Source organism: Euprymna scolopes, chromosome 8, assembly GCF_053919585.1.
Source record: "Euprymna scolopes isolate OS-2025 chromosome 8, ASM5391958v1, whole genome shotgun sequence".
NCBI classification, from domain to species: Eukaryota; Metazoa; Mollusca; class Cephalopoda; order Sepiida; family Sepiolidae; genus Euprymna; species Euprymna scolopes.
In genome coordinates, this window is record NC_136489.1 from 56,791,269 (window position 1) to 56,804,028 (window position 12,760).

Sequence of the window (12,760 nt, forward strand, 5' to 3'; positions counted from 1 at the left end):
TTGCTGGTTTTTATTTATGGCTGAAATTCTTTTTTGTAAGTAAATTTATTTTGAAGGAAAAAAAAAGTTGATTCTGGCTTTAATTTTTGACATTTCAAATGATATCTAAAGAGTGCCAATATTTGATTAACCATGTCATGCAAGCCATGCATGACACAAAAGGCTCAGACCATCAGACTTATCAGGGATCAACACCTTGAAAGACTTCTATCCTTGAGATTTTTATATCTCTGATGGGGGAAAAATGATTAAAAAAAAACAAAAAAACTTTGGATAATATGGTTGAACATTTGCTTGATCATTTCTTTAAGGCAAATAATTTATTTTAGAGAAAAATATAGTTTTTTTGGCTTTATTTTTCTGATATTTTTAAATGTTTCGTATTGCTGGTTGTCTGGGTCAAACTAAGTAATTTTAAAAATAAATTGTAGCAAAGTATATTATTCTATTGCCAATAACATGCTACAACAATAACGAATGAAAATTGGCTAACTAGAACCAAAGTTTTATTTGTCAGCTTAAATGCTATTTCGGTCTGACTTTGAAACTTATTGGATTTTCAGTATGATACTTTAGGAAGTAATAATGGTGTATTCATTATTTTTATTTTTTTTTTTTTATAAAATATTTTTTTAGAAGTAAATGTTTAAAAAAATTTCTTGCAGGTTTCTGAACTTAAAACTTTGTCCGTGTTACGTTGTGAGTCTTTGCCCTCGAAACGTTTGGTAAGTTACAACTTGTTTTTGTTTGAGCTATTAATAAACACTTAATGTAACTTGAAAAAAAAAAAAAAATTCTTTTAAATAAAGTTAAATGAGAATGACTACTTAATCTTAATTAGAAAATGAAAACATGAGAAAAAAAATCTTCCGAAAATTGAGAATGAAATGCAGTTTTCCTTATTTTCAATATATTTCTACAACACATGAAAAAATATTTGAATGACTCCATAATTCCGTTGCGGAGTTGATAAGGAAGCTCCACTTTACAAGCCAAAGATAATTAACTAAATCGCAATAGTTAAGCAAATAAGTGTCAAATAGTTCAGTTAATATCAGCCTTTAATCCTCACATTTTGACAAAAGGAGAAGAATTGTTTCCTGGATTAGAATCTATTTATATAACATTTGTAATTGCCAAGTTTTTGACCTTGAAATTTTTTTTATTTTTTTAAGTGGTTTCATGTCTTGTCTGGATTGATTTCCCAAAAAAAAAAAAAAAATGTGAGGAATACTATAAGTAATCTCCTTTGTTGGCACTAGATTTTAGTGCAACAGTTTTTTTGGTTTAGATGACTTTCTGGATCACTAGTATAAATTGTCCTTAGAAAGAAAATTTCTTGCATATAATAAGAAAACAGGTTGTACTGTGAAAGTGTTTATCAAAACTTGCATGAGCTTCACAACAGTATCACTTCCCACTCCCGAATATAACAAGTATTGAAAGAAAAAAAAAACTTTAATATAAGATTACATTCATTCAATGCTCTTATTGTTTTTACAACTATAAAATGGTTTCTGACAGATTTGGAGTCCCACAGGTCCAGTGAACCGAGACTATGACGATGTAAGGCGATGGGGAGAAGCTGCCGAGAAAGGAACCAAGAAGTAAGTAAAGCTTTAAAGATGTTATTGATACTTATGCAGAATAAAGACAGTTTTATCATTTAAATTTCCCAGGCAGTTTACGTAAATTGCCAAAACACTGAGTCAATGAAATCACAGGAGTCAATTGCCTGCTCTAATTGGGGACTCACTGTGGTGTACCAGGAGGAAACTTCACATGCCCCCTCGCAATGACGTAGTCCACAATATATTGTAGTCTACATAGTGCTGTAGAGAACTTTCTGTTGATTTTATAAAATTATTTCTATATAATGGCTTGAATTAAAGTTAAAAATGCAAAAGTCAGTGTCATGATTCCATTGTACTCTAAACAGAAACCTTCATTTCGAAGGCACCTTTGTCATATCAAAGAACTTACTGTTGATTTTGTATGTAGGGCCTTTCTGCTTGTGCAGTAATAAAATTTCTCAAATGCACTCGACTGTTCCTTCTTTCATTGGATTTTTTTGGATTATCGAAGACATTCCGATAAAAACTATCTAAGAACACTGCCAAGCACATAAAGTACATTTGTGTGAAACCTGAAAAAAAAAAAATCAGCCCAGCTGTTTAGGAGTCCATAGGAACTCTCTCTCTCACACACACACACAAGACGTTCCTTTTATGTAATAGAGATTTATCTTGATTTGAACATGTGCGTCATGAGTAAGTTGCTGGAATCCATATTAAATAAAGTAGTCAACCACCTCAGCAGAAATAACCTTAGTGACATGCAATATCTATTCTGCTAGATCTACAGATGAGCTAACAGTTATATCTCATAGGATTAGTGAATCTCTTGACAAAGGCTTCCTCTCTAGGGCAATTGCTCTTGACATACCAAAGGCCTTTGATAAGGGATGGCATAAAGGCCTGCTTCACAAGATTTCCAGCTACGGTATAACTGGAAATGTTTTCTCAATTATTAAATTGTTTCTCTCTGATAGGCTCATAAGAGTAGTGGTTGATGGGCAGAAATCAGAGGCCCGGAATATTAATGCTGGAGTCCCCCAGGGGTCCATCCTGGGCCCAACTCTCTTCTTGATCTACATGAATGATCTCCCAAAACACATACTTAAATGATTCGTTGACATCTATGCTGATGATACGACCATCTATGGCAACACATCAAAGGCCATAAATGACAAAGTTCTCTCTGATTCTCTCTCCTCTGATCTTGAGCGCGTGGTACAGTGGGGTAAGAGGTGGCTGGTTACTTTTAATGCATCTAAAATCAAACTCCTATTTTTACATCATCAACGCTCTGATCCCCATCTGGCATCAATTGAAATGGATGGCTTTTGTATTGGAGAGGCTCTGTTTTGACAAGCTTCTGGGTTTGACCTTTACTCCTGATCTGAAATGGAACACGTACATCAAGTCTGTTGCCAAGGTCGCTAGAAAAATGGTGGAATCCTTCTACCGCTCCAGAAGATATCTCACTGCTAATTCAATTCTCTATCTATATAAAAGCCAAGTACGTCCAAGGATGGAGTACTGCTGCCACATCTGGACAAGAGTTGCTAAAAACAGCGTTTCCTGCCTTGACAGAGTACAAAATAAATTTTGTGGCTTAGTGGGGAAATATCTTTTCTCTTCCCTGCAACCTCTCTCCCACGTAAGAGATGCTGCAAGCCTGTCTTTATTTTATCATTATTTCCATGGCAAGTGCTCGTCTGAGCTCTAATCTCTGGTTCCCCCTCGCCAATCTTTCACGAAAAACACCTGTCTAGCTGAAACTACTGTCAATAATTTTCCCCATCCTTTATCTGTGCCTAAATCATAACGTAGATTCCATGAACAAAGCTTCTTTCTTAGAACTGTACGCCTGTGGAACTCTGTTCCGTTTGCCTGTTTACCACCTGACTACAACATGGATGTCTTCAAGTCCAACATATACAAATTCCTGATAAACTGCCCCCTTAAGTAAGATACTTTATCAAATCTCCATTACGATTACTACAATATTATCCCATTGATTACTGTACATGCAATAACCCTTATCCCAGAGTGGCTTCCAGGCCTTGATAAGTGGTGACTACCATGTGTAAAAAAAAAAAAAAAAAAAAAAAAAAAAAAATTGTTTGCTATCAGTTATTTGTTCAAAAAGAAAATATTTATTCATATGTGACAGTCATTGGATGTAACAATGATGTTGATGGTGGTGATGATAATGATGGAAAGAAAAAGCATTGTTAGGAAAAGTTGTTATGGCATCAATTTAATACATGCACCCACTTATTTGTGGATATTGATAAAGAAGAAATCTGTTTTCTTTCATGATAATTTCTGTTGGCATAAACGGCCATTTAAAAAAGAACACTAGCTGAAACTGTGATGCTCCAATATAAAGATATCATCTAAAAAAAAAAAAAAAAAAAATGTCAGAAATGGAGCCTTTTGGTGATTGGACAAGTTCATCTGAATAGGCTACCCCCGTTAAGAAAAAGCAGTTAACCAAATTCTGGATGGTCAGAATTTATTATTGGGTCAACCCAAAATATAGGCCAGATGTTATGAGTTTCTTTGGAAAAGGATAAACAAGATGGTGGATACAAAGTCAAGTATCTAATAATTATTGTCTGGAGAATTTGATCACCCCAAAAAAGATAACCAAATTATTTATTTTTTTACTTATACGAAATGGTCCTTGGATAAAAACCGAGGTTATGCAATGAAGCAAAAGAGGAGGGACCCTCTCGCGTGATGGAGGGTGAAGGCAATGAACTCTTCTATTGAAAGTGGCAGTCAGAGATTATAGATTTAAGAAAGAGAAGAGATTTTTTTTGAGAATTTCAAAAACTGCTTGAGATTGGTTTTCTGGGAATTGGAGGCAGAGTTGATTCTCAATGTGATGAAAGGTAAAAATAGCCCCGAGAACACACTTTGCCAGCTGCCTGGGGCTTTCACACCAGTCAGAGAGAAACTTCTGACTTAAGTCTTGCCCTATTCTAAGCCCCTGAATTGACACTAAAGACACAAGCCCCAAATTTACTAATGGAAGTTGCCAGTCATCAGAGCATTTGTATTTAGCCACAACTTATAAAAGATCAGTCTTGTAACTTTCAGTGAATAATTATTTTTTGTTTATAAGAAAAATGACACTTGGTTTTTCATTGTTTTTAATTGCCTGTCAATGTGAGAAGAGAACTCAGCACAAAGTTGAAGTGGCATACAGCCAGTCCAAGTAAAGTGTTGCCACACAGACTTAGTCGTGCACATTTTGTGTATTCCGAGCACCTGAGTGGTATTTTCCAGTGAATCTGGTCACACTTGAAGGGTCCACCACTAGACAGTGTTAAAACTGTAGGCACCAGGACTAAGGGTTAGTGCCCAAGTTATACATTTAAGCCCAGGTTGGGTTACATTTATTGTCCCACTATCAGGGCTCTTTTGTTTACATTGAAGGGTTCCACGACTGTGTTAGACATATTTACCTTACAATGTTATTTTTTATTTTCTCGATTTTAATTTTCTATAAAAATTATCCAATTATTTATTGCATTTTCTTAGAATAACAAAAAGAATTTGTTTTTCGTTTTTTTTTTTTTTTCAGTTTATTTTTGATTTTTCTTTATAATAACAAATAGTATTTTTCATTGATTTTTCTTTATAATAACAAATAGTATTTTTCATTGATTTTTCTTTATAATAACAAATAGTATTTTTCATTGATTTTTCTTTATAATAACAAATAGTATTTTTCATTGATTTTTCTTTATAATAACAAATAGTATTTTTAATTGATTTTTCTTTATAATAACAAATAGTATTTTTCATTGATTTTTCTTTATAATAACAAATAGTATTTTTCATTGATTTTTCTTTATAATAACAAATAGTATTTTTCATTGATTTTTCTTTATAATAACAAATAGTATTTTTCATTGATTTTTCTTTATAATAACAAATAGTATTTTTCATTGATTTTTCTTTATAATAACAAATAGTATTTTTCATTGAAATAAATTAGTCAGCATATCTGCGAAAAAAAAAAAATCAAAGCTTTCGTTTTGGCGTTTTTACATAAATTACTTTGAAAATTCTGGTCCTTATTCACCATGTCATCAATTGCAAGACAAGAAACTGTTATTTTTTACCAGTTTCGGAATGTTTGATTTGAATTATTGAAATTAGTATTGTTACAACACTTTGGCTGATGTAACCTCTGACCTTCTTTAGATGCAGCTTGTCAAACTCTGGAATATACAACAGTATTCACCTTAGGTGGATTGAACCAACTTCCTCCAAAGGAGGAAGTGTCATGAGAATATGAAATTCACAAGCAGTCCCCTGTCACTTGTATATGTGTCAGGGGAGATGATTGCATTAGATTTTTGCAGTTCTTGCAAGAAGTTGGCGTCGTTCTGACCAGGCTAAACGTTGCTTTACTTTGGTGATTTAATAAGAAGCTGTGGATTAAATAAAGTGTTCTGCTTAATGTTCCAGAGTTTTCTGAGTTTGGCAGTTTTTTTTTTAACCCCAAACAAGGTATGCTACCACCTGGACATGAGGGCTGCTAATTGGGATCATGTCTACGAGGGACTATGTAGGGGAATTTTTTATTTATTTTTTTTATTCCATTTTTACTCCAAACAAGGCAGTGTCACTTTGATGTAGGGGGCTACTATCTGGGCCATAAATTACAGGGATACTATGTAGGGAGATGAGCAGCAAGATGTCTGTTCACATTACACTTGAGCTTCTGCATGTCAGTACAGTTGGGAAAGCAGGAACTTGGTAGGGAGTTCCAAAGTCTAGCAGTTCTGGGGAAGAAACTATTAGAATAGAAGACCGCCTTACATCTAAGGATCTCTACTGTAGGGGTGGGATTTTGCTGCTTGCCGGGTTTGTCGGGGGGGGGGGTATTTACATCAAAGGGGTACAAGGGCTTGTAGTTTGTCGGAGCATACACCATAAAAATACTTATAGAACAGGCAGAGGGTTGCAACTTTTCATCGATGAGACAGAGGCTGAAGCCTAGATGACAGTTCAGGAGCTATCCAGTTGACGAGTCTCTTTTGAACCCTGTCCAGGAGCGAGAGACTAGTGGCAGATACACCAGCCCAAATGTGACAACAATACTCCATACATGGGCAAATGGTGGCCTTGTAGATGTACAGAATACTTTCAGGCATTAGTAACTTTCTAGCATGATAGAGAGCTGTTCCAACTCCTGCTCCCTGTAAACCTTAAGCTGAGAAGTTTTAAAAGTACTTTCAGGTAATGTATCTTTAGCCATAGCTATTGGTAGTTGAGAAGGTTTTATCTAATTATTGAAGGAAACAAGTTTAGTCTTGGCAGCATTTGTCTGTTTGCATTATATTTAAATTTTTTCAGCTTAATACAGCTGGAAGCAAGAAAGGCATTCTAAAATGTAGTAGCCTGAGGGAGAGACTATTAGAAGGTTTTCCGGCATCTAGGGATCTCAACAGGGAAGTATGAGGTGCCTTCAATAAGTTTCCAGACATTTTTTGTGCAGGCATTTAAAATTGTTGTGGGCTCTTGAAAATTCAGTATGTTATTGCTATACATCCTATGAGATGACTGACCAATTTTTATGATTTCAGATTCAAATGAACAACTGCACAGGAATTGGAATATACCCTATTAAAGCCTGATTGGCTGATCAATTTCAAAAATGCAATCTGAAAGTGGGGACATTTTAGAACAATAATATGTAATAAAATTCTGTTTTAAACTTGGAAAAAATGCCACAGAAATATATGGAATGCTTTAGACTGCTTTTGGACCAGCTTGCATGAATCGAGTATCAGTTTTTGAGTAGCAAGAGATTCAAGGAAGGCAGGGAGTCTGTGAGGGATGATGGGAGGTGTGGGGGGGGATAGGGAAACTTATATAAGGCACCTTGTTCGAATAATCCAAACAAAAAAAAAAAAAATTAGTAAGTTAGAAACGAAACTTTATTGAAACTTTTTTCCAATCTTCTCTGCTCTCTCAAATTGAAAAACATTTAAGATAAACAAAAAATACTAATAATATAAATATTAAAATAACATTAATTTCTATGAAATAAGTTCTCAGATCTTTGACCTGCTAAAAATATAAAAAACAAATGAAATATGAAACGTGTGCATACATTTTTCTGCTGCAATCCCTTTAGAGAAACAGTGTCTTCAAGTCGGATCTTTTACAGTTAAGCCAGATTTTAAATACTTATTCTTTTATACAAAATCTGTTGCTTGAAAAGTAATGAAAAATCATGATAAAGAAAAAAGAAAGGACAGGAAGGTAGAGAAAAGGAGTTGAGGAGTTAGAGGAAGAGTGATAGAGGGCTTAAAGGAGTTAGGGACAGAGGGCTTAAAATTTGGGAGGCAAATTTTTTTGTATAAAATTCTATCAGCTTTTCCTTTTTATTTTCACTTTTTTTTTTATTACTTTATAGCAAGATCTTTATCTATGCCAGCAGTGTGAATTTTGGAATCCGTCAGAATTAAACTTCTGCTTGGTTCCTTACTGGAACTTTTGACTAATAACCTCCACTCTTTGACTCTATCAGCTTGCCATAATGCCACCCAATCTATTGTACATCTGATTATACTCTTACGTAATCTCTTCCCTCATAATCTCTCTCTCTATATATATACACACACACACATACATATATACATATCCATAGGTAAATACAGAGATACCCATGCATAAATATTTATATCTATATAAATATCCATCCTGTCACACAAATGTTAGTAAGTAAAAAAAAAAAAAAAAATAATTAAATAATAAAAAAAAAAATAAGTGCTGAACAAAACCATTTCAAGTGTTTTTAGGTGAAGGAAGAAACCAAATAGCTTCAAATGAATTTGAAAATAAATCCTTCATTCTATTTGTGAGATATTTTCTTTTTTTTTTTTTTTTTTTTTTATTGAAATAATCTTTTAGTGTTTGTCTAGAATGCATCCTGTATTAAAAACAAAGAAAAATCTATATGATGTACATACTGAAGAAAACATTGTATTGTAAAAGTCACATAAATTGATCAAATAGTTTTATTTTTATAAAAAAAAATCATTTTTAAATGGATTTGAGTTTTTCCAATATCCTCATGTTAAGAATGGCTTTCTAAAATCTTGCAAGTTTGAATTATTTGAGTTATTTCTCTTGTTTTTAAGATGGCATTGCGATATTGTCGCAGTTCGTTTGGACACAAAATTTGATTTTCTTATTTAAAAATAAAACTACTTGATTAATTTACCTGGTTTTTGTTGTCTGATATTTTATTTCCGTCACTGGTGCGTTCATCATACAAATTTTTCTTTATTTTTGTTTTTATATATGGGAAATTCTAGACAAGTACCAATTAAAAAAAAATAAAAATTCATGTTGAGACATTTTCTCATTTCTTTTAAATATCACTGATTTAGATTTTATTTCATATGAATATCAGTGCAGAAAAATCTCGACATTGTCTGGTATTGAACGAGGATCAACAAATATTCCACTCCCCGTACTTTTATTTTTATAGAAATCAGTGAAATTGCCCATTTTTTTTTATCAAATAGGGATTTCCTGCTTTAGAGACCCCCTCTCCTCACAATGTACTGGGAGGAAGCTTCACATGCCTTCTCGTAGCGACTTAGTCCACAAGGCATTGCAGTCTGCATTGCGCTGTAGAGAATCTATGGTTGATTTTATAAAATTATCTGTAAATGGCTTCACTTAAAGTTCAAAACGCTAAAATTAAGTGCTGTGGCCGATTGTGCTCTAAAAAAGAAACATTCGTTTCAAATGTGCCTTTGTGCTATAAAAGAATCTACAGTTGATTTTGTAGGCTGAGCCTTTTTGCTTGTGCAGTGATAAAACTTCTCAAACTTTGGTCAAAATTTCAATACTTATCAGATGCATTCCAATCTATGTAAGAATACTTTCAGACACATCAAGTACATTTGCGTGAAATTAAAAAAAAAAAAATTGGTCCAGCCATTTCCGAGTCAGTAGGTAAAAAAACTTGTGCATTCACACAAAGTTCCTTTTGTATAATATTAGTCTGGGTGCCCTGCGTTGCCCAGGTGTTTGTAGGTGTGTGTTGAGCAAAAACAAAAAAAAAAAATGGTGGCAGGCAGGCTCGAACCCATGATGCAAAGGCGGAAAAGAAAGTGAAAGAAAATCTGATGACTGACTTCTATCCATGACGCAACCAGAAGTGTAAAGCGTTCAAATTAAGCGTAGTCAATCAAAAAGATGACATGCAGAAATAGTGTTGCTTTTAAACCTCCCACGAAGGTTGTTTTTAATGTAGGGGAAAAAGAAGCTCCCCAAAAAGGGGGGGGGGGCACTCTGGCAATATCCAAATAAATAGTAATTGTCTCAGTATGAAGGATTTCTCCTACATTGACCAAGGACCAATTACAGAACAGATACTACACAGCTGGAAGGTCAGGCACCGGGCATTTTTGTTTTATCTATACAAAAAAGACAAACAAACATTAAAACGACGGCATGGAGGGAATTTTTTAAAACTCAATAAAAAAAAACAAAAAAAAGATGATGTCCGTTTGCACAATTTGAGATATTACAATCTAGGAAGTATAAGAAATCTTATTCCGGAATTTAATCGATGCGAGAACCCGACGCAAAAAGCCTTTCGTGGACATACACAAGCGTGCACGCCCATTTTGCCTTTTCTATATTAGATTAGTACAAATACTGGCAAAGCGTTTTTTGTTTTGTTTTTTTTGGCAGAATATATGCACTCATCTGTCATTCTTCATTTATTACCAATTTTAAAGAATTCAGAATTTCATGTTTCTTTGAGAATTTCTCTTCTCTTCAACTTAGAGCCATTCTTTATTTTCCAGAGCATCAAGTCTGCATTGTAAGAAACCTCTTTTGGTTGTCGTACATTCGAATAGCTTTCCACAGACTTTCAGAATCTCTGTGCTCGGCGGTCTTCTTGGTTTGTATGTGGTGAGTATATCGAAATCAGTTGAACAAATCGTTTTGTTTTTTATCTAAAACATTCATATTTCTTTTTCCATTTTCCTTTGCAAAAACTCAATCATGTTCTGTAAAATCAGGAACAAAAATAACAATTTTCCTATGCAAAAAAATAGCAAATCAAACACCATGAAAAAATATTTGATCTTCAAAAAAACATTTTCCAAAATGACTGGATTTGTTATTAAATAACCTGAAAAGGTTGATACACTGTAAAACAAAACGACCAAAGTCTTTGTCTTTTAGAATTTTTATGATGAGGATTGATAAGTTAGATTATTTGAATTCTTCAGACTATTCTCATATTGGTTAGATTCATAACCTTTCAGCTGATGTAACCTCTGAACTTGGATTGAATTTCAAACTGAACTGCTTATTTAATTGATGGTCGATAGATTGTTCTCATTCTGTCAGTCATGACCTAGTAAAAGTGTTAATTTATGTCATTGTCAGCTGACGATGCTCTTCTAATTTCCAAAGCGAGAGATTGCTTTCTAGCTATGCTAACAGGTGGCAGTTCTTTAATTTCTTTTTTTTATGGCGGTTTCAAATAACCAAAAGTTTTAGACCAGTCAGAAAAAAGATTAATTCTTTTTTTTTTTTTCTTTAAAGTTTATCGTTTATATATAGATACATTTTTATTTTTAGTTTATATTTAATAAAAATATCAGAAATACGACACCACAGTACCATGAATCCTCCCACCATCACTAACAAGTAATAAATAAATAAAATAAATGAAATGAAATATGTATTGAACATAAAACTTAATGGAATAGAACCAAACTTGCATGCGCAGCAAATTATAAAGATGATATCCATTTCAAAGCAACAAATATGCATCTGCTAGTAAAGAGTCCATTATTCGGTAAATCAACAGGAATTGGTGATTATCGAGATCAAAATGGTCTTTCACTGCAAATTGTTGACTTTTTTGGTAGTATTGCTGATATATGGCATACTCATGTGGACACACCGGTTCTTACCAGATCATCAGTTAGCAACGATGAGCCTGGCCAGTATCAGGCAGGTTTCTTTTTGGGAATACTAGTTGCTATATAGGGTGACGGGGAGGGGGCACTTTCGCCAACAGGAGCGATAAGATGCCTGTTTCTCTCCTAGTCAGTGGGAGACTCTTGGGCAAGGTTGAGTATCCACTTACCCCCCTCCCCCTTCCCATCAGAATACCTGAAGTCACGGCAGGCATGTGATGGATGAACTATTGAGCAACATGATGGTTTCTAGAATTGGTCAACTGTTGTGTTAGACAAATGATACTGATTGAGGATGTATATCAGCAAAGACGTTTGAAGTGAGGTTTTTGTACTTAAAATGAAGTTATGCATGTATTCACTGGTCGAAGTTGGTGATTGAGAGAAGTGACATGTTAATCACAAAGACTGTCACTTAGAATTAATTGTTAATCAATGTTTTTAACCATTGTGCCATGAATCCATGTAGACAATTCTATTATGAATGTTGGTAACTTTAAATTTAATCTTATCTGAATGTGTAATATTATTACTGAAGGATCACTATAATTCTTTAATGTCTTCAGCCTATTGAAATCCGTGAAGATGTACCAGACAGAGCAAAAAAGGCTGAACTCCTTGGTGTTTGGGTGGGTGACATGAATAACGCTGATGAAGAACTGAAAATAATTGGCGCATTAGAAGAAGGAAGGTAACAAATTCAGTTTTTTTTTTGTTGTTTTATTCAAGCTGCCTATTATACAGCGATTCTTAGCCTCCTGATGTTAAAATCTTGCAAATTTTTTTTTTTTTCAATAGTAAAATTGCACTAGGAAGTTTTCAATGTTTTAACTAAAAACTTTTGATTTAAACTTTTAGTACATACCATCTATAAAATTTACAATAAAAATATATTTATAAACTTTCTTTTTTACATAAAACATCTAAAGTGTTGGTAATTTTGTTTTATTTCACTCAAATATCATGTTAAGTTTATACCTGAAACCGGTGCCGTATGTTTCTGCTTTGCTTGTTCTTTGCACTTAATGTTTACAATAGTTTAGTTTTTTATAGAAATGTTTACAATAGTTTAGTTTTTTATAGAATAATAATAATGATAAAAAAAAAAGTCATATTTTATTCAAAATGTGCTTATGTGGAAGACTTACTACGATTTCTAGAATTTGTCCGTATTCTCACATTATTAATCTCATTTTTATTATTTTT

At 33.5% G+C, this 12,760-nt stretch overlaps 1 protein-coding gene across 1 annotated transcript in view; it reads left to right on the top strand.

The window, feature by feature from the left end:
• LOC145283581 (putative aminopeptidase W07G4.4) overlaps positions 1–12,760 on the top strand; it is a 63,298-nt gene that overhangs the window by 23,303 nt on the left and 27,235 nt on the right. The window contains exons 3-6 of the mRNA XM_080132501.1: positions 666–725; positions 1,525–1,607; positions 10,424–10,532; positions 12,121–12,245. Of these exons, the coding sequence (XP_079988627.1) occupies positions 666–725; positions 1,525–1,607; positions 10,424–10,532; positions 12,121–12,245 (377 nt within the window). The remainder of the gene's footprint in view (positions 1–665; positions 726–1,524; positions 1,608–10,423; positions 10,533–12,120; positions 12,246–12,760) is intronic.